Raw genomic sequence first — 25,402 nt, 5'->3', positions numbered from 1 at the left:
ACTCCAGTACTTGGGCCACCTCATGCAAAGAGTTGACTCATTGGAAAAGACTCTGATGCTGGGAGGGACTAGGGGCAAGAGGAGAAGGTGACGACAGAGGATGAGATGGCTGGATGGCATCACTGACTCAATGGATGTGAGTCTGAGTGAACTCCGGGAGTTGGTGATGGACAGGGAGGCCTGGCGTGCTGCGATACATGGGGTCGCAAAGAGTTGGACACGACTGAGCGACTGATTTGATCTGATCTGATCTAAATTTGTCTATAAAAGATATAACGCTCACTGATCCCCAGGTTTATTTTTGCAGCTTAACAGTTGACATTTTAAATTTATTTCTTCATCACAATCTGTTCCTTTCCAGCATAAGCGTAGTTGAACACTTTCTGTCTTAAAATTTACTGTTTTTTTTGTATGTTTAAAGTTTTTTCTTTTTAATATTTATTGGAATATCATTGATTTACAATGTTGTATTTGTTTTGGGTGTATGCAAAATGAATGTTATGTATGTTTAAAAATCTACTTTTTTTTTTTTTTTAAGATGCTTTTCCTGTATAGTCCATTACAGAGTACTGAGTAGAATTCCCTGTGCTACACAGCAGGTTCTTATTTATTTTCTATTCTTATTACTGTTCATGTAGAAGAAACTTCATATGGAAAATGAGAGCAGGCTTTGGAGAAAGACTCTACCTTTACTAGAATATGTGAATTTGGACCAGTCACTTAACTTTTCAGTCACCCCATTAGTTTATCTACAAAATGGAGATGACAGTTAATTTGCAGGTTTGTGGTGAGATTAAATTACATAAAGCAGGTCAAGTCCTGACAATTATTTAGGCTGTCAATAAAAACTGTCCTTAATAGTAATGTCCAACTGTTCCCAATATTCTAAAGCTTAATCTTAATAACTCCAGAAGCATTTACTGAATATTCATTTACAAAGCAGACTGTGAAACTGGAGGATTCAAAGGTAAAGATTAATCTGAATTCCTCAAAGAACTAACATCAAGTCAGAGAGACAAATTCATAATTACAACAGGAGAAGTGCTACTCCAGAAATAAAAAAAAAAGTGCCAGCGGCCTGAAAGTGTTAATCACGCAGTTGTGTCCGACTCTTTGTGATCCTATGCACTGTTTCCCACCAGGCTCTTCTGTCCATAGGATCCTCCAGGCAAGAACACTGGAGTGGGTTGCCATTTCTTCCTCAAGGGGATCTTCCCAATTCAGGGCTGGAAACTGGGTCTCCTGTATCACAGGCAGTTTCTTTACTGAGCCACCAGGGACTTCCCAGCAGAATGGAAGTACAGCAATTAACTCTGGAGGGGAAGTCAGGAGAAATTTTTCTTACTATCACATTTGACTTTAATTTTGAAGGAGAAACAAATTTGACCTTGTAAAGAAGGAGGAGATAAAAAGCCAGAGTATTCAGTATTTGTATGAGGAGAAGTTACAAAAGGTCTGTTTGAGGAAAGCAGTTTCTTGAGGTAGAACTACAGTTTTAATTGGCATAGGGAAGAGGAACTGGAGGAGCAGGAAAAGTGGAGCACACTAAAGGCTTCTAATATAGCGGCAATATTATTTTTTTCTAGATATGGTGGTTCATTTCTTATTCTTCCAACTGTACATATTTTGATATTTTTTGCTTATGTGACATGTATGAGATGCATCACAATAAAAAAATTAAAACGTTTCAAAAGGTAGGTTGGTGCCAGTTTGTAAATACCTTTATTTATCAAGATAATCAAAATAAGAAATTTATCCTGAAGACAGAAGAAGGCGAAATAGGTCTTCAAGGAGAACATTCTCAGCTCTGTGTTTGAGGAAGATCAAATTAGGCAGTATTTGTAGAGATAGACCGAAGTGCAGGGAGAGGCCACGTGTAGAGACACCATGGTCTGGGCAGGAATAACTAAGGCCTGGTCCAGATAACCAGGTATGAGGAGGGCTCAGAGAGGGGAACGGAGGTTTGGTTGAGGTGGAAGTGACAGGCTTTGATGATTCATTGAAAGTGACAAACAAATGGAATTTAGGATAGTGGATCTGTGGACTTTAGTATTTATGGATCAGGAAATTCCATTAATCTTTAGTAAATAGTGGGGGAAAAAGTATCTTGGAGGAAACGAGTTCCAATTCCAGTCCCAACATCTCTCATGTAAATCTAATTATATCAGAACTTTCTGTGAGTCTATGAGCCACCTCTGCATCTTTTCCAATATATTAATTTCATGTTGTTGTTGAGGTAGTTTGGATAAGGTTTTGTTACATGCAACAACATACAGGTCTGAAAAATACAAAAGGCCTGAATAATACAATAGTTACAAGAGTCCACTCATAAAATTCCTCAGGGATAATTTTTTTTTTTTTTTATCAAAACTAAGGCTTCACAGGAGAAAGAGTTTTGTTACTGTTTAAAAAAAAATCTGTTTCCAGGAGACCAGGAATACCAGTGAGAGGGTTGGGAAGTGGGTGCCTAAGGAATCTTCAAGGTGAGGCAAAGTTTTTTTGCTTCAAGTCCCCAGAGCCAAACACACTCAGCCATCCCTACATCCCAACTGTGTCTTCTCTCTAGTGAAAGATCTGAGTTCCTGGAATCTTAATCCATATCTGAATAATGATTTGTAACAAGTCAATTCTTTCTAGCCTTAGTAATTAAACAAGAGTGTGTGCATAGCTGTGAAGTCTTGAATTACAGGGTAGACATGATTTTTCTTCAGAAATTAGCCTTCTCACCATCACTGACGTTAGGCTAGCCATCTCTACCCGGTATCCTTTCTGTGACTGAGTTCCCACTGTCCACTGATATTTGCATGGGTTTCACTTGGATTGGTTGCACTAGGACACACTGAAGCCAACAATGATGGGTGCTGAACAAGCAGAGAATTCCTGAGGGAAGAGTGATCATGTTGAAGATGAAAATGACTATAACTTGATATTTACTATGAAATTTAGTTTTTAAACAGGATTAACAAATGACAGTATGGTCTAGGACCTAAAGTACCAATCTGTCAATACCAATCTTCACCCCACCCACCCTTTACTCTACTACAATCTTTCTTATAATTTCTCTCTCAATCTCCAAGACATGGTTCTTACAGTATGTACAGGAGAAATGGATTCTATGTCTTCTATAAAGGCAACATTCTAACACTGTGGAGTAGGAGGAGCTGCAATGAGCAAATGGGATATCATTGCACCAGATCCATGTCTGAAAATTAGCAGTACTCAAGTGAAATACTTGAGACTTGAGACACCATAAATATAATTGTTCTGAATTTAGTACCTATCCCCACAAAATCCCTAAGCCCTAAGAATACTCACCACATAAGAAAAACAGTATGGTGCTGAATATAAGGAGGAAAGAAGGGTAGAGAAAGGTGATTTTCACGTCCTTATACATGTTAGTTGTTTTCAAAATATACAGATAATGCAGTAGTAGTGCAAGGAACACACAGATACCTGTTATGCAGAAAAAAAAGGAAGGGGGAGTGAACAACAACCCGTCTGGCTAGTTTAATCTATGGCCTTAGGACTAATTTCCAAGACTTAAGTTGTTGTTTTAACTCCCCATACTCTATATTTCTTTCCTTTTGTTGTCATTCCATTTGTTGTCATTGTATTACCTTTGCCCTTAACAATCTCTCAACAGTTTCTAAGAGGTTATGCCCAATGGACTACCACCCCAGCCCAGAACCAGAATGACTGAAGGAATCCTCTGCGTTTCATCCTTACCTATGATGAAGAAGGTGATTGTGAAGATGAAGTACTGTTTCCGGGTATCAGGAAGGGAATGCGGGAAGGCCAGGAGTATAAAGCTCAGGAAGAAGGAGAGAAGAAGGGCGCTGATCATGAAAATTTGACCAAATATGTAGTAGTCTGAATTAGGGAGGGAGAGGGGAGAAAGGCCAGGAGCTCCCTCTAGGGCCCCCTTCCTTCTGGGTCTGAATCCCCAGAATACTGAAGAAGCAGTGCAGAGACTTTAAGGTAGGAATCAATGGCAATTGGTGGGAAGCTTAGGGATGGAGGGAGAAGTAAGCTGCCAAAAGATCTAAAATAGTGATTCTAGCTGGGCTGGTATCCCTTGAGAGGCCTGGTCCCCTGGCTCATTCTGAAATGAGCCACTGTTACTGGTGGGCTTATAATTGCTTCCTTCGGGTATGCTGGGGCAGAAAAAGGAGGTTGAAACTTCTGGGAAGGGACAGGGTTGAAGCAGGGCCCTCCCTTTCAAGGCCAGAACTTACTTGATTTTGATGGTAGAACCCAACATTTGATTTCACCACTGCATATTGCAAAGAGAGCACTGAATAGGGATTGGTTTGAGTTTTCTATCTTCACCCAGGTTGAGAGGTTGAAGGCCCACCACAGAAAGGCAGAACCAGTGAAACTGCAGATGAGGATAAGAACTCGGTATGGTTTAACTATCCCACATTTCACACAAAAGGGTGCTGACTGAAAAAAAGGGCAGGGGGAGGCAAATGAGTCAGATGCCTTCAGTTACTTTGGGATTTCTCTCCATTCTGAAACACCCATACAAGCCCATATAAGCCCAACCTCCTTGCCTTTCATAATCAGGCTTGCAGAACTCCCTTTCTCATCTCTTAACCAAATCTTCCCCAGGTCACAGACTGACCCTATGTCCCTCAGCAGCAAGAACTGAGATCTTTCTCCTTTTTTCTATTTATCATGTCTAAACCACTTGGACACAACCATCCACAACTCTATTTTGTTACTATGCTTTTCCTGGGTGTCTGGGTATTGTGTCTCACCATCTACACTAGAAGTCCCTGAAGAACAATAGCCCTGAATTCTTAATTTTCCATTACATTTAGCATAGTGCTTTACATGTAGCAGGATCTCAGTGATCTGTTAACAGAAAGGAAAAAAAAATGTGCGCACCAAATACATTCCCTAGTAATGTCAAGAGAAATAAAAATTTTCCTATGCTCTGCAGTCTCAACATTGCCCTCCATCATCACTCCCCTCAAATCACAGCCCCTTTCCCCTCTTCTCTTACTGTTAAAGATCTGAGGTTACCTTTTCTCTTATTTCTTCTTTTAAAATTTCTGTTTCAGTTTTCATCATTTGATTACATTTTGTTTTCTATAGTACTTTTTAACACTGAGGCCCATCCTAGCCGTCTCTTCAAGAGTAGAACCTTGTGGTCCCTTCCTGTCTCCTCATTGGCAGAAATGTTTAGTGACATCATAAGTATGTGAAGTCTACATCCCAACAGAAATGTGAGATCCTATCCTGCTGCCCTGTTTTTAAAAAAAATATGTCATCTCCCACCCCCTCCACCCAGCAATGTCTTTGTTTTCTTTGGTACATGCATGCCTCAGAAGTTATGGCTTGTGCCCTTAGTTCTGACTTCTAATATGGAGTTGGCAGGAATACTATATCTCTGCACAAGATTAAAGAATGCCTGATAGAGAGAAAACAGGATAATCAGGGAAATAATTGAAAGATGTAAGTGGAAACCAGTTTTGTGTTAAGGGTACAGTGGTTCACACTACACTCTTCAATTCCTTCACCCGAATGATATTAAGACATGAAATACTTTCTAATCTCAACCTTGTTGTCTAACATACCACTTGGCAATGATGGACACTCTGTGTGTTTTTGATAAACGAATTAACAAATAAATGGATACATTAAAGTGAGACAAAACAGAGGGCTGCTAAGAACCTTTGTTTAAAATTTTCTTAAATGTAAGCTCTGGGAAGGCAGAGATTTTGTCTATTCTATTCACTTATGGATTCTGGCACAAAGCAGGTGTTAAGTAAATATTTGTTGAATGAATGACTAATCTAGGAACAAAAGGATCATCTTTAGGACAGGGGGTTGGTATATCTGTCAGTTTCTCTCAGTTGAATTTTTGTTGTATGTGCACTATATATTTCTAGAATAAACTAAGATGTTAGAGTGTGCAACAGTAATATATTTCCAGCTTAGAATTATAGGTTTATGTGTCAATCAGTAGAACTATTAAAAGAAGATAGCATGATAATGCTATTGGTTGAAAAAAGAAGGATTATTTGTGAAATCAGAGGAAACAAAGTGAAGATTGCTTTAGACAATCATCAGATCAGATCAGGTCAGTCGCTCAGTCGTGTCCGACTCTTTGTGACCCCATGAATCGCAGCACGCCAGGCCTCCCTGTTCATCACCAACTCCTGGAGTTCACTCAGACTCACGTCCATCGAGTCAGTGATGCCGTCCAGCCATCTCATCCTCTGTCGTCCCCTTCTCCTCTTGCCCCCAGTCCCTCCCAGCATCAGAGTCTTTTCCAATGAGTCAACTTGTCACATGAGGTGGCCAAAGTACTGGAGTTTCAGCTTTAGCATCATTCCTTCCAAAGAAATCCCAGGGCTGATCTCCTTCAGAATGGACTGAAGTATCCATTCTGAAGATCCATTGGATCTCCTTGCAGTCCAAGGGACCCTCAAGAGTCTTCTCCAACACCACAGTTCAAAAGCATCAGTTCTTCGGCGCTCAGCTTTCTTCACACTCCAACTCTCACATCCATACATGACCACAGGAAAAACCATAGCCTTGACTAGATGGACCTTTGTTGGCAAAGTAATGTCTCTGCTTTTGAATATGCTATCTAGGTTGGTCATAACTTTCCTTCCAAGGAGTAAGTGTCTTTTAATTTCATGGCTGCAGTCACCATCTGCAGTGATTTTGGAGCCCAGAAAAATAAAGTCTGACACTGTTTCCACTGTTTCCCCATCTATTTCCCATGAAGTGGTGGGACCGGATGCCATGATCTTCGTTTTCTGAATGTTGAGCTTTAAGCCAACTTTTTCACTCTCCACTTTCACTTTCATCAAGAGGCTCTTTAGTTCCTCTTCACTTTCTGACATAAGGGTGGTGTCATCTGCATATCTGAGGTTATTGATATTTCTCCTGGCAATCTTGATTCCAGCTTGTGTTAGACAATCATATGCATGTGGAAATCCAGCCCTGAGACCTAGGAAAACTAGTTATTGCAAGACAATATCTTTAAGTCTCAATGTTGTTAGAAGGCCCCATTGAGAAGAGTGCCATATTTTATCCTGAGCTTTGAACTGACCCCAGAAAACAAAGTAGATGGGTAAACAGATTTCTGTTAATGTCAGAAAAGGAATAAAGGGAAACTATAAATATATTTAGCAAGCAAATTGTTTACTCTAAACAGTTGTCATTTACTCTCTCCCTTATAGACAACCTCTCGGTCTAAATATTTTAAAAAATTGTTAATTATTCCACATTCACTTGAAGGCACACACTCCCTTAAATAAGACAACTCTTTGTTTAAAATGGTTTGGAAAAGAAATCAAGTACCAGAAGCTAGAGCCAGAGAAAAGTATAATCGCTTAGTCATATTCAACTCTTCCTGACACCATGGACTATAGTCTACCAGGCTTTTCTATCCATGGAATTCCCCAGCAAGGATACTGGAATGGGTAACATGGGATCAAACCCAGGTCTCCCACATTACAGGCAGATTCTTTACCATCTTGGTCACCTGGGAAGCCCCAAGGGAAGAGAACCTGGATTCAAATCTTAGTTTTGCCACTTACTTTTTGGTCAAGTCACTTCTTTTAGTAAGAGATTACTGTCAAATTTGCTGAATGTGATAAAGATATTGCATGTACATTAAAAAAAGGAAAAGTGGAATAAAATAAAAAGAATTCTTATCTCTAAGACGTACAGACTCAAGAAGTTAGGGTGAGATGATATAGGTTTTACTTTAAAATACTTCCACTCCCACCTTCAATCACCTACCCCTGACCCCCCAACAAAAATAGTAGTGAAAACATAGAAGGAACAAGATTAGTAAAATGTTGATGATTGTAAAATCAATTACATGTGAGTTCATTACCTAATTATGTCAACTTCATTATGTTTGAAAATTTCCATAAGTTTACAAATAGAAATTTGACATCTCAGTCACCTATTGGGCTAGAAGCTAATTTCTTTTTCTTTAGTAAACAATCTGCTCACATGAGTGAAAATGCTGTCTGCTCTCTATTATATTCAAGTGTGTTCACTAATACATTTTTTAAATTGTATGACTTTTCTGGGTTTCTTACATATAAACTCCACAAGAGATTGACTGTTTTGTTCATTTATACTTATTCTTTTTTTAATCACAGTAAGTGATTAGAGAATATCATTTATATATTACTTCAATAAAAAAATCTACCTCTGTAGGATTGCTATATAACTAGATTGAGAAAGTAAATGTAAAAGTACTTTAAAAAAAAGAAGTCCTATATAAATTCTACTTCAAACCATCGTCATAGTTACTATCGGAAATTGAATCCTTCGCTCCATCTTTAAACATCATACTAAAATTTGATATTAAGTATTGCTCCATGGAGATCCCTATTAACTTATTAAGAAAACTAACTTTAAAAAGTAAGATGAGACAGCTTTAAAGAATCTTGCTAAGTCACTTCAGTCGCGTCCGACTCTGTGAGACCCCATAGACGGCAGCCCACCAGGCTCCCCTGTCCCTGGGATTCTCCAGGCAAGAACACTGGAGTGGGTTGCCATTTCCTTCTCCAGTGCAGGACAGTATAAAAATTTACATACCAAATGGTTTGTATTCTTGCCAAAATTTAAAATCTAGCAGCACACAGGCTAGAATGAGTTATCATTGCTTGAAACTATATACTTGGATTATAACATTTAAAAGTCAGCTGGGTCACAGCTGGCTGATGGTACAAACACGTTTTAGAGTCAAATACTGTATTCTTCAGTTATCCAAATATTGCATTTTTAAAAAGTCAAAGACTTTCAACAAGAGGTATACCTTGGTGGATAAACTGTCTTCCAACTCGTGAAAGAAGATTGCCACCTAACTAAAGAGAACTAGGTAAACGTGCCCTGGAAGCCCACAGGAATTCTGAATGCTCACACACTTTGAGATAGCCTGCAACGGCTTCGGGGTCCTCCCACTTTCACCCCCTCCCCAGGCTCAGACAGGAAAACTTCTTCTGACCCCCCAAGGAAAAGCATCCCGGAGAGAGGCAAAAGGAAGGACTCCGGGATCCACGCAGCAGCAGAAGACTCGCCAGCCCAGTCAGCCCCCCGAATGTCCTCCGGAGTGTCTTCACTTTTCGCAGTTGTGTTCAAAGTATCCACCCTCGTTTCCGCTAGCAGAACACCCTCTGCCCTTCAGGATTGGTGGCTGGGTGGGGTCTGCAGCTGAACTTTTGCCTTTGTGCTCAGGATGCAGTTGCAGGACTCAGAGACGGTGGTGGCGGAGATGCAGGGACTGGGGTGCATAGGCCGTGTAAAGAGTGACCGGAAGCGGGACGCAGCAGCTCCAGTGGCGCAATCGGTTAGCGCGCGGTACTTATACAGCAGTATGTGTGCGAGTGATGCCGAGGTTGTGAGTTCGATCCTCACCTGGAGCATTGTTTTGCCAACATTTCTGAGACGCCTTTCCGCTCTCTTTTCCTACTACACCATCTTTGATGTGTTTGAGTTTGTCCTATAGAGTTTATTCTTACCTGTCCCTTAGCACTGTTAGAACCAAGCAACGACTCTGTTGTATTGCAGTGGGCTAGCTTCTGTAATTCTCTATCCCCCACCTTGTCTTGTAAAGTGAAAGTCACTCAGTCGTGTCCGACTCTGCGACACCAAGGACTGTAGTCCATGGAATTCTCTAGGCCAGAGACTCGAGTGGGGAGTCTTTCCCTTCTCCAGGGGGTCTTCCCAACCCAGGGATCGAACCCAGGTCTCCCGCATTGCAGGCGGATTGCCACAAGGAAAGCCCCCTTGTCTTGTAAGCTGATTTCTAATAAAGAACATCTGCCCCCACCTTTGGTCTTGTAACCCTCATTCTTCAGATATCCTCTGGCCGGTACTTAGAAATCGCTAACTTTGTGATCACTAACCTAGAGCCAGACCTCCTGGAATGCGAAGTCAAGTGAGCATTACGAAGCATCACTATTGCATAAAGCTAGCAGAGGTGAAGAAATTCCAGTTGAGCTATTTCAAATCCTACAAGATGATGCTGTGAAAGTGCTGCACTCAATATGCCAGCAAATTTGGAACACTCAGCAGTGGCCACAGGACTGGAAAAGGTCAGTTTTCATTCCAATCCCAAAGAAAGGCAATGCCAAAGAATGCTCAAATTACCGCACAGCTGCACTCATCTCACATGTTAGCAAAGCGATGCTCAAAAATTTCCAAGCCACCTTCAACAGGACGCGAATCAAGAACTTTCAGATATTCAAGCTGGATTTAGTAAAGGCCAGAGGAACCAGAGATCAAATTGTCAACATCCGTTGGGTCAGCAGAAAAACATCGACTTCTGCTTTATCGACTACACCAAAGCCTTTGACTGTGTGGATCACAATAAACTGTGGAAAATTCTTATAGAGATGGGAATACCAGACCACCTCACCTGCCTCCTGAGAAATCTGTATGCAGGTCAAGAAGCAACATTTAGAACTGGACATGGAACAACAGACTGGTTCCAAATTGGGAAAGGAGTCCATCAAGGCTGTATATTGTCACCCTGTTTATTTAACTTATATGCAGAGTACATCATGAGAAATGCTGGACTGGAAGAAACACAAGCTGAAATCAAGATTGCTGGGAGAAATATCAATAACCTCAGATATGCAGATGAAACCACCCTTATGGCAAAAAGTGAAGAAGAACTAAAGAACCTCTTGATGAAAGTGAAAAAGGGGAGTGAAAAAGTTGACTTAAAGCTCAACACTCAGAAAACTAAGATCATGGCGTCTGGTCCCATCACTTCATGGCAAATAGATGGGGAAACAGTGGAAACAGTGACAGACTTTATTTTCTTGGGCTCCAAAATTAGTGCAGATGGTGACTGCAGCCATGAAATTAAAAGATGCTTGCTCCTTGGAAGAAAAGTTATGACCAATCTAGACAGCATATTAAAAAGCAGAGACATTACTTTGCCAACAAAGACCCATCTAGTCAAAGCTGTGGTTTTTCCAGTAGTCATGTATGGATATGAGAGTTGGACTATAAAGAAAGCTGAGTGCTGAAGAATTGATGCTTTTGAACTGTGGTGCAGGAGAAGACTCTTGAGAGCCCCTTGGACAGCAAGGAGATCAAACCAGTCCATCCTAAAGGAAATCAGTCCTGAATATTCATTGGAATGACTGCTGCTAAAGCTGAAACTCCAATAACTTTGGCCACCTGATTCGAAGAACTGACTCATTGGAAAAGACCCTGATGCTGGGAAAGACTGAAGGTGGGAGAAGGGGATGACAGAGGATGAGATGGTTGGATGGCATCACCGGCTTATTGGACATGAGTTTGAGAAAGCTCCGGGAGTTGGTGATGGATAGGGAAGCCTGGAGTGCTGCAGTCCATGGAGACACAAAGAGTCGGACACAACTGAGCAATTGAACTGAATTGAACTGAAAATAACTTCCCAGAGGTGAACCAGCAAAATGAATCAGTTGTATTCTGGGTTGTTTTTTTTTTTTTTTAAATGAAGACATTGCCTTCATTAGCTAATCATCTCCCAAAGCCCCTGCCTCCTAATATTCCATCGCCCTGATCATCGCATTTTCAACATATGAATTTTAGAGGGGCACAAATATTCAGACCATAGCACATAGAAAACAAAGTAAATCTACTAATATATATTTTCAAATGCATTTTTTTGAATAAAAAGAAAAATGTAGTCAGAGCATAATGTAGTCAGAAAATAATGAAAAATAAATATCAGCTTAAAGTTTATATGATTCTATCAAGACTCCACTTAGGTTTCAGTTCTAATCCTTAAAAGCTTTTATGATTACAGAGAAGAAAATAAATTCCACAAAGAATTTTTTCCCACAGCCTTCTTGTTTTCCTCATTAAATGTCATCACTTGCCCTGAATTTGTTCTCCAGCACTGTGCCCCTGTCTTGGGTGCTGTAGAATGGTAAGCAACCTAACAGGGAAAAAAAAAAAAAAAGAATGTTTTAACTACCTCCCTTAAGATACCCAGTTATTCCTGGCTTTTAATCTGCCTCATAAGTGGTTTACCCAAAACTGGAGAAGGCAGGCATTGATCCCACTGCCCCTTTCTCTGGCAAAGCTAGTGTTCTGCCATTTGAGCCAATTCTGTCTTCAGCCAATGACAGCAGTTGTCAATTTCATCTTTATATCCAAATTTTTTGCAGACCCTTCAGGATCCATTGGTGACTATATGCTCACCAAGGCCAAATTGTATGGAATGGAATTGAGACAGTTTATAAGCAGCCTTGGGCAGGCATCCTGAACCAGCAAGCAAAGGAAAGTGAAAAACAGCTAGACCTGGAAGGTTACTCTAGAAAAGGTCTAGCTTTGTGGTACTTAAACTTCCTGGACCTCTCTGCAGAGGAAGAAGAGGCTCTGTGCAGGACAACTGGGTTCATTATTCAGGTCTCTCTGATTGCTCTGTGGTTCTCTTTTGTAATGAGAGCCAGGCCATCACTGAATAGAACAGTTTAGAAACTTCTGCAGATATAAAGAAAAGCAATGCTCAAGCACAGCCTCACAGTCCAGGCTTTTCCACATGTGGCTTGTGAAAAAATATTAACTACTCTCACATATTTTCCCCAAAGAAGATACTTGGATTTTCCTCAAATACATTGCTACCAAATAGAGAATGCAGCCAAAGTGTGACTGGAAAAGGGCAGAGGAGGCTGATGAGAGAGGGTAGAGGTCTGTCACCAGGGGGTAGGTGGTTGATAGTTGTTAAAGAGTTTTCAGCAGGCTTTATAGTATGCTCAGGATCTGGGTTTACAGTCCTTGATGTCTAGGTAGACAGTCTAGGCTAGAGCAGGCATGCTGGTTACTTAAGCAGAACACCTCTAACATCCAGGGGGCATGGCCAGAGAGTAAGATAACTCAGTTTGAGGTATTTGAGAGCTAAATCACCATGAGAAGCCTAGAACTGGATACCTAAAGAGGGAAGAAGTGAAAGCGATGAAAGTGAAAGCGATGAGGAGCGATTATAGACTGAATCTTGATGTTTGAATGTTGGAGAAGAGCAGACTATTAGGAAGGTAGTAGTCTTGAACTTGCAAGCTTATGCTACTCAAGACTTGCACTTTTGTAGAAATTCACTGAGAATAATTTTGCTTCTTGTTTTAAGCACCAACCAACTCATTTTAAGCAGCTAAATCTAGAATCATTCCTACTTTGTAGAGTTTTAATGACAATAGAAAATAAATAGAAACATAGGCAATAGCATTATAAACAAACAAAAACTGTTGTCCTCTCCCCACTGTTGTTCCTGAAAACAGTGGCAGAATTGGCTGATTGAAAACGATTTATTCAACAAATCGTACTCTAGAAGTTTTGAAATGAACACTAGTAAATATTCTAGTAAGTATTCTTATTGAACAAATGAAAGGATATACAAAATAATACACTGCCTGAGATTAACTTTGCAATAATATGGAAAGCCAATTTGACAACATGTTGATAATTGTTAAAGCATGTGTCAGGCATACTTGAGACACTTAACTCTTTCCTATTCTCTTAATAATTTCTTCTGGGACTTTAATTAGATATATGGTAGAACTTCTCTCCTAACCTTAATTTTTCTTATCCCTCTTCCCTAATTTCCAACTATTTGTATCAATGTATTTTACATAGTATTTTACATAGTTCCCCCAAATCTTACTTCCAGTTTCCTAATTCTCTCTTCTGCTCTATCTAACAAATCTGTTTAAGTATATGTTTTCAGTGTTTTGAGTTTCAAATTCCTCTTTAATAATTTCAAATATGTGAGTTAGTGTATTATTTTCCCAATGATTCACCACTACTTCCTGAGAAAGCACTATGCATTTTTGACGTTGTTGTTGTTAATTATACTGTCCTTCCTTGTGAAAAGAATATAACTCCTTTATCCTTTGCTGTCAGAATTGACAACAGGATGAGTCATATGATTACTTTGCACGCCTCCTTGCCTTTGCTCAGGCCCTTTCGTCTCAGCCTGTGATAACCGCATTCTTCGCGCCCACTGGAAAACTTGCTGGTCAAGACTCGCCTTTAATATTACCTTCTTTTCGCAGGCACTTATGATCAATCTGAGTAGTCAGACTTACTTCCTATTCTTATTCGTTCACCTGTCTGTTGTGTTTATTCTTGTGAAACAAGGAAGTGGATGGAGCTGAACACTACCTATCTCCCCCACCCCCCGCCCCGCCTTTCTTTCTTTGAATTATTTCTCGCTAGTGGAGAAGGCAACGGCACCCCACTCCAGTACTCTTGCCTGGAAAATCCCATGGACGGAGGAGCCTGGTAGGCTGCAGTCCATGGGGTTGCTAAGAGTCACATACGACTGAGCGACTTCACTTTCACTTTTCACTTTCATGCATTGGAGAAGGAAATGGCAACCCACTCCAGTGTTCTTGCCTGGAGAATCCCAGGGACGGGGGAGCCTGGTGGTGGGCTGCCGTCTATGGGGTCGCACAGAGTCGGACACGACTGAAGTGACTTAGCAGCAGCAGTGTTGAGTTTCTTGCTGTTGTCAGTACCAGAACCCCTGGAAAACCTAGTGAAAGTTGGACAAATTCTTCTTAGAAAACACTCAGGTAGCAGAGTGGGGAGGGTCAGAATTCGTGGTTCCTCTTACGGGGATGACCGGGGAGAAGAGCACCGCGAAGCTAATGATTCTTCTCTATGCAATTTCACCCTAAACTTTTGAAAAAGCGTCAGTAACACTGAACAGAAATTGAGCCCTACTCAGATCCACCGTCTAATTATCCAGACTGTTTTATTAACCACAAATTAGGAGTCCAAATTCGCCAGCTCCGCTGAGGTCGACTCCAGTGGACCCGGCTCTGGGAACCTTTGCCCCGGTGGACTTCCGGCAGTGCGCTCGAACCCGGGACCAGGCTCCCCTGACAGCAAACTGTGGTTCAGCCCAGGTTCAGTCCCTGCCGGGACTTGGCGCTGAGGCGCCTCCTGCCGGGGACGAGACAACCCCAGAAAGGAAGCTAAAGCCCAGGCAACTGTGTTCTACCATGTCCCCATCACTTTTAATGAGACTCCTGTGAAAGCTAAGCCTGTTTCCCACCCTCCCCCCGCCCCGGCCCTCCGTCGCAGCTTTTGCAATCTGGTGCTTTGTCCATTCGCGTGGAAGCTACGTCTCCCAGACGTCTCCAAACCATCTCCTTCCTAAACATCATTCTGTCTAGGGTAGACGGTTCCCAAGTATAAACTCTGAAATAAAGCACACCAAGAAACAAGGAACACGATGACGAGGTGGCCGAGTGGTTAAGGCGATGGACTGCTAATCCATTGTGCTTTGCACGCGTGGGTTCGAATCCCACCTTCGTCGGGGGTGTACTTTTGATAGGAGCAATCGGGTACGTGTTTTCGAAAGCTTCCTAGCATTTCCAGTTGGGTCATGCTCTCTTAAAGTATGTGTTCAGTATTCTGAGTTTGGCCTGATAAAGGCTACCTCCCTTTCCATTTTTTATTAACTCTGTCATATTTCCCTCCCCTCTAAAACTGTGAAAGTTCCTACATTTAAGGCGCTGACTGCTTAGAACAGGTTTTGAAGATTATTCCTCAGCTTTAACCAATCCAACATATTGTTCTCTTGACATTTAGCAAGACTCCTTGAAGGAGCTTTTGTTTTCAATCAGTTTATAATTAGGAGAATTAATTGGCTAAGGGTTTTGAACTCTGCTGCTGCTGCTGCTTCTGCTAAGTCGCTTCAGTCGTGTCTGACTCTGTGCGACCCCATAGATGGCAGCCCACCAGGCTTCCCCGTCCCTGGGATTCTCCAGGCAAGAACACTGGAGTGGATTGCCATTTCCTTCTCCAATGCATGAAAGTGAAAAGTGAAAGTGAAGTCGCTCAGTCGTGTCCGACTCTTAGTGACCCCATGGACTGCAGCCGACCAGGCTCCTCCATCCATGGGATTTTCCAGGCAAGAGTACTGGAGTGGGGTGCCACTGCCATAGACTCAGACGGTAAAGAATCCGGGTTCGATTCCTGGGGCCAGAAGATCCCCTGGAGAAGGGAATGACGACCCACTCCAGTATTCTTGCCTTGGAAATCCCATGGATGGAGGAGCCCGGTGGGCTGTGGGGTCTCAAAGAGTCAGACACAGTTGAGTAACTAACACTTTGAACTCTATGTATCTTTTTAACCAGTAACCAATTTTGTTTCCAAATTTGTTGTTTATTATTTTCTTCCAATGCTGCCATTCATACTTGAGTAAGCCAGGTTCTTCCTTACAAAGGACAATCTAGTTCCACAATGATTTTAGTATATTTATACAACATTAGAATATAGGGTTCAGTTCAGTTCAGTCGCTCAGTCCTGTCTGGCTCTTTCCAACCGCTTGGACTGCAGCATGCCAGGCTTCCTTGTCCGTCACCAACTCCCGGAGCTTGCTCAAACTCATATTCATCGAGTTGAGATGCCATCTAACAATCTCATCCTCTGTCGTCTCCTTCTCCTCCTGCCTTCAATCTTGCCCAGCATCAGGGTCTTTTCCAATGAGTCAGTTCTTCGCATCAGGTGGCCAAATTATTAGAGCATCAACTTCATCATCAGTCCTTTCAATGAATATTCAGAACTGATTTTCTTTAGGATTGACTGGTTTGATCTCCTTGCTGTCCAGGGGACTCTCAAAGGTCTTCTCCAACACCACAGTTCAAAAACATCAATTCTTCAGCACTCAGCTTTCTTTATAGTCCAACTCTCACATCCATACATGACTACTGAAAAACCATAGTTTTGACTAGACAGACCTTTGTTGGTAAGGTAATGTCTCTGCTTTTTAATATGCTGTCTAGGTTGGTCATAGCTTCTCTTCCAAGAAGCAAGCATCTTTTAATTTCATGGCTGCAGTCACCATCTGCAGTGATTTTGGCACCCCAGAAGTACAGGGTACGTCTGCATAAATGTTTGAAGTCTATCCAATTAGGAGAAAGATTGGAGGTTTTTTCCCTCTTCAAATTTCAAATAGTTTTATTCCTATTACATTATCTTCTCTTTTCAAATTATTATCTTTAACATTATTTAGTAAAAATATTTTTTCTAAACTCTTCCTTTTTGGGAAAAAAAAGTAAAAGTAAAAGCATTTTGTTGAGGCAATTTTAAAACACATTGAAAATTAGACATAATATTTTAAAATATCCGCAAACTCAACTCATCTCAGATCTTCAAATAATCCCCTCTACTGCGTGACCTGGCCTATAGGTCTCCTGGTTTGCTTTTCCCAATTCCTCTCTTTGGGAAATTAAAAAATCATCAGGAAACTGAAACTTGGTAGCAACTTCTTCATATCCCCTCCCAGCCCCCACCCCCCGCCCCCCGCCCCCCGCCAGCCCCGCTCAGAGCCTGCGGTCCCTCCCCCACCCCCGCACTCCCAGTGATTACCATCCACAAACTTCATTAAGCTTGATTGAAAACTTTAACGTTTAGAGTCTTTGGCTATTTATGAAGAAGAGAAAAAGCAACTGCAGTAACGGGAAAGGGAATCTATGGATCTTTTAAACCATCACCAGTGACCTCTTTTTCTATCTTCTAGACACTGTCTCGGAGAAGGCAACGGCACCCCACTCCAGTACTCTTGCCTGGAAAATCCCATGGACGGAGGAGCCTGGTGGGCTACAGTCCATGGGGTCGCGAAGAGTCAGACACGACTGAGCGACTTCACTTTCACTTTTCACTTTCATGCATTGGAGAAGGAAATGGCAACCCACTCCAGTACTCTTGCCTGGAAAATCCCATGGACGGAGGAGCCTGGTGGGCTACAGTCCATGGGGTCGCTCAGAGTCAGACACGACTGAAGCGACTTAGCAGCAGCAGCAGCAGCAGCAGACACTGTCTATTATAGGGATCCAGTATCCTTCTTCCAACACTGAATGATTTTTCATTATCAATGAATATGGTAGTTTTAAATTATTTTTAAGATGGCCACTTTAGGTGCTCAGATGTTTCTTCCAAATTGTTCCCAACCTTTGGTGTGAATGGAAGGTGTGGCAGGAGTCTGCATGAGTGCTAAGACTCTTCAGTTGTATCTGACTTTGTGCGACACTATGGACCATAGCCAGACAGACTCCTTTGTTCATGGACTTCTCTACACAAGAATACTGGAGTGGGTTGCCATTTCCTTCTTCAATAATAAAAATAGGAAATCTGAATCTCTTGGGGAGCTGTGCTGTGGCAACTGCTCATCTTCACAGTGCCTCCTACTCATTATTAACCATTTACTATAATTGATTTTGGAATGTTTCCGGGCTCAGCAACTTATGAAGCATTAGGGAGAGGAGACAGATGTTCTCTAGGGCTAAGGAGCCCTTTGTGTGTGTGTGTGTGTGTGTGTGTGTGTGTGTGTGTTAGTTGCTTAGTCGTGTCCAACTCTTTGCGACCCCATGGACTGTAGCCTACCAGGCTCCCCCATCCATGGAATTTTCCAGTCAAGAGAACTGGAGTGGGTTGCCATTTCCTTCTCCAAGGAGCCCTTTACCCCTGTTGAAGTCAAAGCTTAGGATGTTGATATCTTGACAACAGTGAGAGTTAGGCTCTGAATACTGGAGCTTAAACAGGGGCTGGCTGGTGCTGTTTTGCCAAAACACCACCTGATGCTGCACAAAGCTACCAAGGTGAGTATACCTAACAACTATGGATGGGACTGCCTTTGTCTTTGGAAGGGAGGCTATTTGGGGTAAGGCTGGTGAGGAACAGGCTGTCAGAGAGAAGAGTCTGAGCTCTTTTGTCACTTATGGGAGAGGAAGGTGCCAGACTCAGGGAAAGAACAGCTGATCATTTCCCAGCTGCCATCCAGAAACATCTGCTTTTTTCTGGTCCATGAGGGAGTTGACCCGCTAGATTCTTCAGGGCAGTTTCTGAGTTTAAACCATTTTGAAAGTCTCAAACCAGAAAAATGCTTACTAGTGACATATATAGATATAGATATAGATATAGATATAGATATAGATATAGATATAGATATACGGGTGCATACGTGCTCAGTTGCTTCAATTGTGTCCAGCCCTGTGCAACCCTATGGACCATAGCCAGCCAGGATCCTCTGGCCATGGCACTCTTCAGGCAAGAATACTGGAGTGGGTTGCCAGGGGATCTTTCCGACCCAGTAATTGAACCCAGGTCTCTTATATCTCCTGCATTGGCAACTCTCTTCTTGATGTTGAACCCATGTTCCTTGATTACAGACTTGAAAAATAATCTCACTAGTGAAGATCACTAGGCTGCCTGGACAGATAACTCACTGAAGTTTGGGGTTATTCTGGTTCTCATACAGCAAGGCTGTGCCAAAAAACTTCAGGAGGAGTAAACCATGTTCCCAGATTGCCTTTAGTTGATCCTTAAATGCTAGCTGTAAAAGCCTTGCAAAGGTTTTTGTTTGTTCTTTTAAGAAACATATGTAACTTCTCATCTGTCCCAGAAACCAGAGTAGACATAAAAGTATCACCTGCCCAGTCCATCTTGTAAATAGCAAAGAAAAAATCCTCATTCCGAAAACTGCTATGGGTGTCTCAGAGTGGGGTGCCTGTCAAGTAACTACTTAATCAGAAACAGAGAAAGAGGAAATGTAAATTTTTCAGAGTTTATTGTGTCTCTTGAAAGATGACACATGTGTCTTATTGGAGCTGATAACATTAATGGGAACCTTGAAATTCAAATCCACCCATTTATTTGAGGAGATACTGAGGTCTCTAATAAAGATATCATTCAACATGGGTTGACTTGAGTTCTCAGGTCATCAGCTTTTTAAATTCATAGAGAAGAAGAATCTCCTCAAATGTCCCTCCTAATTGTCCCCTAACTTCTTCTGCATCATTAACATGCACTTTCACAATGATAATTCCATGCTTCATTTGATTATTTACTTATAAACTGTTTATTTAATATTATTTTATAGGCACAAAGCCTGGTGATTTAGATAATAGGCAGTGAGTAAAATATCAATAACCTCAGATGTGCAGATGAAACCACCATTATGGCAGAAAGTGAAAAAGAACTAAAGAGCCTCTTGATAAAAGTGAAAGAGAAGAGTGAAAAAGTCGGCTTAAAGCTCAACATTCAGAAAACTAAAATCATGGCATCCAGTCCCATCACTTCATGGCAAATAGATGGGGAAACAGTGGAAACAGTGTCAGACTTTATTTTTCTGGGCTCCAAAATCACTGCAGATGGTGACTGCAGCCATGAAATTAAAAGACACTTACTCCTTGGAAGGAAAGTTACGACCAACCTAGATAGTATGTTAAAAAGCAGAGATATTACTTTGCCAACAAAGGTCCGTCTAGTCAAGATTATGGTTTTTCCACTGGTCATGTGTGGATGTGAGAGTTGGACTATAAAGAAAGCTGAGTGCCAAAGAATTGATGCTTTTGAACTGTAGTGTTGGAGAAGACTCTTGAGAGTCCTTTGGACTGCAAGGAGATCCAACCAGTCCATCCTAGGGGAGATTGGTCCTGGGTGTTCATTGGAAGGACTGATGTTGAAGGCTGAAACTCCAATCCTTTGGCTACCTGATGCGAAGAGCTGACTCATTGGAAAAGACCCTGATACTGGGAAAGATTGAGGGCAGGAGGAGAAGGGGATGACAGAGGATGAGATGGTTGGATGGCATCACCGACTCAATGGACATGGGTTTGGGTGGACTCCGGGAGTTGGTGATGGACAGGGAGGCCTGGTGTGCTGCGGTTCATGGGGTCACAAAGAGTCTGACATGACTAAGCGACTGAACTGAACTGAACTGAGTAAGTTACCCGTGTAGTTTACATATCCAGGCCTCACACTTAAGTGGAGGGTGAAAAACAAGAAGCAACGGCATCACAGTTCAATGAGTTCAGTGAGACCTTATTACGCAAGGAAAGTCTAAGCTTGTGTCTTAATCTGTTCCAGCAGCTATAAAAGAACATCATAGACTGGGTAGTTTAAATCACGTGTATGTGGTCATGTGAAAGATTCAGAAGGTAATGGTCATAGAATCAGGTAGATTGTGTAATGTGGGAGAGAAATAATGTGCTGGACATGTAGATACTGGAGTCACCACCTTCTATAAATCAACTGAGAGAGCAGAAAAATAAAGTGACAAACAGAAAAGGCATGAATTGAAAAGGATGTATAAACAGAACCATGTACTTTTACCCTTCAGTGTCCCAGCTGTTCTTTTCCTTTTTAGTAAACCAGAAAGAAGCCACAGACATGAAATATGTCATCCTTATATATTTGTTTTTTTCAAAAGGTTTTTCCTGGGACTGTCCATGACATTAGAAGATGATTTGGAGTGATCTCATCCAGGGAATAATTTTCCTGTTACTGTATCTGGCACTGGAGGGAACTTCTTTTTGTTTGTGGCCATGTATATGTGTCTGTCACAGGAATAGAGAAAAAAACCTGTAGACCTTATTCTTATTCACCTGCCTTTTGCTAACACAATGACACTTTGTACCAAAGGAATCACAGATATAATATCAGCTTTTTATTTCAGTAACTCTCCATGTGGTGGTGGTTGTAAAGCTGTGGTGTGTCTGTTGAGAGTGGCACGTTGTCTTTCCATCTGTACCATCTGTCTCCTCCGTGTGGTTCAAATCATCACCAGTAGTTCTAGGACTACTTTATGGAGAAAGCTCAAACCACTGACTGCATGGCAAGTCCTTCCCTATCTCCTCCTCTTCTGGATCCTTAATTTCCTGATAAGCTCTAACTTGCTCTACTACATCACAACAGTCAATAGTATGAACAAATCTGGAAATAAACCATATGTTGAGTATTGCTGTATGCTACTGTCTAGGCAAACAATTAAGTGGCTTTTCCTTACTATCATGTCTCTGCAGGACATCTTCTTCCAGGTTCTCATGGGGTGGAGCAGTGGGTACATGGCTTTTCATCTGTATAAGCAGCATAAATATGTCCTCTAATTTCAGAGCTCCAGATTTCCAAAACATTCCACCCCAGAAATCAGAGCTACTCAAAGTGTTTTCATTCTCATGATCTGTTTCCTTTTCTTTTATTGGGCAGATTCCATTTTTTCCTCCTATTTAGGTTTGTTCTTGATTAAATAATAACATATTATCAAATATTAAGATATTTCTAACATTTGGCTACCCTAGTCTCAGCCTCTTGGTGTTGATCAGCAGGAATGTCTACCTAGCTAACTGCTGGCACACTGGAAAACTGGGAAAACCACTTTTTATATTGATTCCTCTAGTAACTAAAGGAAGATTATTTAGTCACTTTTTTTTTTTTTGCCCAGAAAAAATTCTGTCCAGCATAAATTAGAGGCTAAGACTTGTAATTAAGATAAAGGACACAATACTGTGATGTTAGGTTCATTAACAGTATGACTCAATCCATTATTTTAAAGTATTTAAGTTCTGAAAAAACCTTAAAATATGCATCTGGGAGGTTTGAATTTTTCCCTTTTTACCTCTCACTTTCTATCACCCAATTTTGAAGCTGTTACCTAACACAGTAGGCTGGGGAGAAGAGAAAATTGGGTGCATTTCTCAAAGGATAACCAAAATAAAAATCAAGAAATACAGAGTGAGAGTGAGGGTGGAAAGTAAACCACTTCCTTGTAGTTTCAACCTGTTGTAGTCACTGCCTGTCCCAAGAATTCATGGAAACTTCAGTGGTGGAAAAAAAATTCAGAGTTGTAATCTATGTGCCTACTAGGCAGACTAGGACTCAAATTCTATATCCTCAGTTTAAAATGTTGGTGTACTCTTGACCGAACTACAGAAACTGTAAAGTATCTTAGAATTAAAAGATAAAAGAATCTGTAACTGCCATGTGAGTTATTTCATGTCCTTTTGAGGATTAATTCAGGCACTCTCTGATTATACACAAAACACCAGCCTTTAATGTGTACTTTGTATAAAATTCCAATTTTTATGCCTTTCAAATATATATTCCATCTTCGCTGATCAAAAGTTTCCGCATACATGGTGTTATGGGTAAAGTAGAAAAACATTGGTAAGAAACTTTATTAAAAAATTGAGTTGATGAACCAGCTTTCAAAGGAGCTGGCACTTCAAATTCCTTTCTCTGAATCCTTACTGAAATGCCAAAACTTTCTTCTAAAGCTAAAGATACAAACAAGAGGCAGCCAAACTAAGCATTCATCTGCCAGCATTGCCTTTTTTCCAGCGAAGTCTTATGAGAAACTCAGAAAGCAGGAATGCCAATCTATAAAGAATTTGAAGACAGCTGCTTGCACCGAAGAGAAGATCTTTGGGAATCTTTTTCTAAAGTGTTAAATCTTTGAAGGATTCTGTTCTTAGTTATGGCAGAATATAGAGATTTCAAAGTCATAAAACAGATGCAAAAACAATGGCCTGTGCTTGGGGTACAATACTGTTTTAGGGGATCCCATATTGAAATAATATCTTGACAAAAATGCTTACTTATGACTAAGCAAGTTTTCAGGGGACTTGTCCAACAAAATGTCAATTTCCTCTTTGAAAGTAAAGTATAGAAAACTAATATGAATGTTACTCAAATTATTTGTCACACCGCGAAGTACATAATGAAATTTGGAATATATACTTCTTTAGACAAATTAAGAATCAAATCTGAAACTAACAATATTGTGGGTAAGTTATATTTCAATTTAAAAAATATGGTTCAAAAACAGAGTACTTTCCTAATGTGACCTTTATGATGTAATCTTGTCAGTGAAGTCATAGATTAGTATACAGGTGGAACTCACTTTGTAATGGTTACTGTATAACTGACAGGAGGAAGGATGAAAACTTTAGTAACTTGGGCCTAAATTAAAAGGTCATCATAAGACCCCCAAATGTATATTAGTTATTATTTAAATATAGGGGGCTCATACTTGATACCGTGTGGGGCCAAGAAAATTGATTCTAGTTCTTCTTATATTAAACATGGGCAGACATGCTACGTAAGTGGCTCGTTGGTCTAGGGGTATGATTCTCGCTTCGGGTGCGAGAGGTCCCGGGTTCAAATCCCGGACGAGCCCGCTTCCTTTTCGAAAATTCCAATAAATAATGAGGAAAAGTATTTTCTCTAATATTGTTGCCAAAAAGATGGGATTTCATTGCACTGACAATGGGATTGTCTTCCGAGCAGCTGGGTACTTAATTCCAGATCCCCTTGATTGGGAGGTATCTGGAGTGTTGATGTTAGTTCGCAGACGCCCTCCCCCTATCCCACCCTCCCCCCCGCCCCCCCATTTCCTGTTCTCAGATGGATCTCTTTCCAAAAGTCAAGAACGAAGGCCTTGGGCACCTAGTTTGTGCCTACGTGTGTACGTGCCTACGTACGTACGTGTGCGTACTTGACTGGGTGGGGCGGAGCGGGGAAGTGTGAATTACGGTCAACCGGTACCTGACTCGGAGAAGGCAATGGCACCCCACTCCAGTACTCTTGCCTGGAAAATCCCATGGATGGAGGAGCCTGGTAGGCTGCAGTCCATGGGGTCGCTAGGAGTCGGGCACGACTGAGCGACTTCACTTTCACTTTTCACTTTCCTGCATTGGAGAAGTAAATGGCAACCCACTCCAGTGTTCTTGCCTGGAGAATCCCAGGGACCGGGAAGCCTGGTGGACTGCCGTCTCTGGGGTCGTACAGAGTCGGACACGACTGAAGCAACTTTGCAGCAGTAGCAGCAGCAGCAGTACCTGACTTCCTCTGGTAGAGATGTGGATTTGCATTTCCACTGCTATCTCCGACTTGAGTGATCATTCTCCCACTCGCAGCAGTTACAGATACCGCACTGACTAAAGTAAAAGGCACTCCTAGTTGCTGCCGCCGCCACTCCCACTGTAATCAACGGTTAGGATGTAAGCCTCTTTCTTTTCCTGCGTTGCACCTTGGAGCTGCACTCCCTGGTCAGAGTTTATTTACCTATTCATTCAATGAATGAATATTCAGTGAATACTACGTGTCAGCCTCTGCTGGATCCCAGGGATGCGGTGAGGGACCAGGAATAAAAAAAATTAAACAGTTTTTGTTTCTATGGGATTTAATATCGCAAGTGGTGTAGAATTCCCGCAGCACAAATATCCAGAGCCCACCTGTAGATTTCCGGGGAATATTGCCGGCCACAGTTTGTCCACCGGGAGAGAAAAACTACGAAGAGAAATCACTAACTCTTGGAAGTTTGAGGGCTTCCCTACCTCAAACCTGGAAACTTGCCATACCTTCTCCTTGACCCCAGGAAAACCTCTCAGTTTGAAACTGTTGAAAACGTTCAGGTGAATTGATTAATGAAATTTGGAAGATGAAGAAATACGGTGGAGAGGGAAGGTATTAATCCAGTTACTTTGCTCATGCTAGCTAAATTAAGATATATCCTCAGGATAACCATCTTATGTGGTTGAAACTTAGAGTGAACACACACACAAACCACCACGTCTTCCTTGCTTCTTGATAACCTAGGGACTCACCTGGCCCTGCTCATCATGGTATTCAGAAA

At 41.4% G+C, this 25,402-nt stretch overlaps 1 protein-coding gene and 3 non-coding genes across 4 annotated transcripts; 3 read left to right on the top strand and 1 right to left on the bottom strand.

Moving 5' to 3' along the window:
- Window positions 1-1,699: 1,699 nt before the first annotated feature.
- LOC147347477 (transmembrane protein 225B-like) lies at window positions 1,700-8,283 on the bottom strand. Its single transcript, XM_086370592.1, has 6 exons — window positions 8,275-8,283; window positions 4,761-4,857; window positions 4,236-4,439; window positions 3,727-3,870; window positions 3,316-3,453; window positions 1,700-2,880 (listed from the first exon to the last, which is right to left on the bottom strand). The coding sequence occupies exons 1-6, from the start codon at window positions 8,281-8,283 to the stop codon at window positions 2,744-2,746; spliced, it is 729 nt and encodes a 242-aa protein (XP_086226718.1). The 3' UTR covers window positions 1,700-2,743.
- A 1,027-nt stretch (window positions 8,284-9,310) lies between these two features.
- Window positions 9,311-9,404, top strand: TRNAI-UAU (transfer RNA isoleucine (anticodon UAU)). The gene is made up of 2 exons: window positions 9,311-9,348; window positions 9,369-9,404. It is a non-coding gene; the product is annotated as a tRNA-Ile (tRNA).
- Window positions 9,405-15,219: 5,815 nt separating this feature from the next.
- Window positions 15,220-15,301, top strand: TRNAS-GCU (transfer RNA serine (anticodon GCU)). The gene has a single exon. It is a non-coding gene; the product is annotated as a tRNA-Ser (tRNA).
- Window positions 15,302-23,872: 8,571 nt separating this feature from the next.
- TRNAP-CGG (transfer RNA proline (anticodon CGG)) lies at window positions 23,873-23,944 on the top strand. Its single transcript has one exon. It is a non-coding gene; the product is annotated as a tRNA-Pro (tRNA).
- Window positions 23,945-25,402: the final 1,458 nt, after the last annotated feature.

The sequence above is a fragment of the Bos grunniens genome, chromosome 23 (genome assembly GCF_055505025.1).
Source record: "Bos grunniens cultivar Pamir isolate PY7600 chromosome 23, Bosgru_T2T1.0, whole genome shotgun sequence".
NCBI classification, from domain to species: Eukaryota; Metazoa; Chordata; class Mammalia; order Artiodactyla; family Bovidae; genus Bos; species Bos grunniens.
This window is presented reverse-complemented; position numbering and strand designations above follow the sequence as displayed.

What these genes read in the sequence shown, in the direction of transcription:
- LOC147347477 (XM_086370592.1), bottom strand. An exon ending in GGTTCTACCATCAAAATCAA is followed by an intron (nt 3,871 to 4,235) that starts GTAAGTTCTGGC and finishes TCCCTAATTCAG; the next exon opens with ACTACTACATATTTGGTCAA. An exon ending in CATACTGTTTTTCTTATGTG is followed by an intron (nt 2,881 to 3,315) that starts GTGAGTATTCTT and finishes CTCTTCCCTCAG; the next exon opens with GAATTCTCTGCTTGTTCAGC.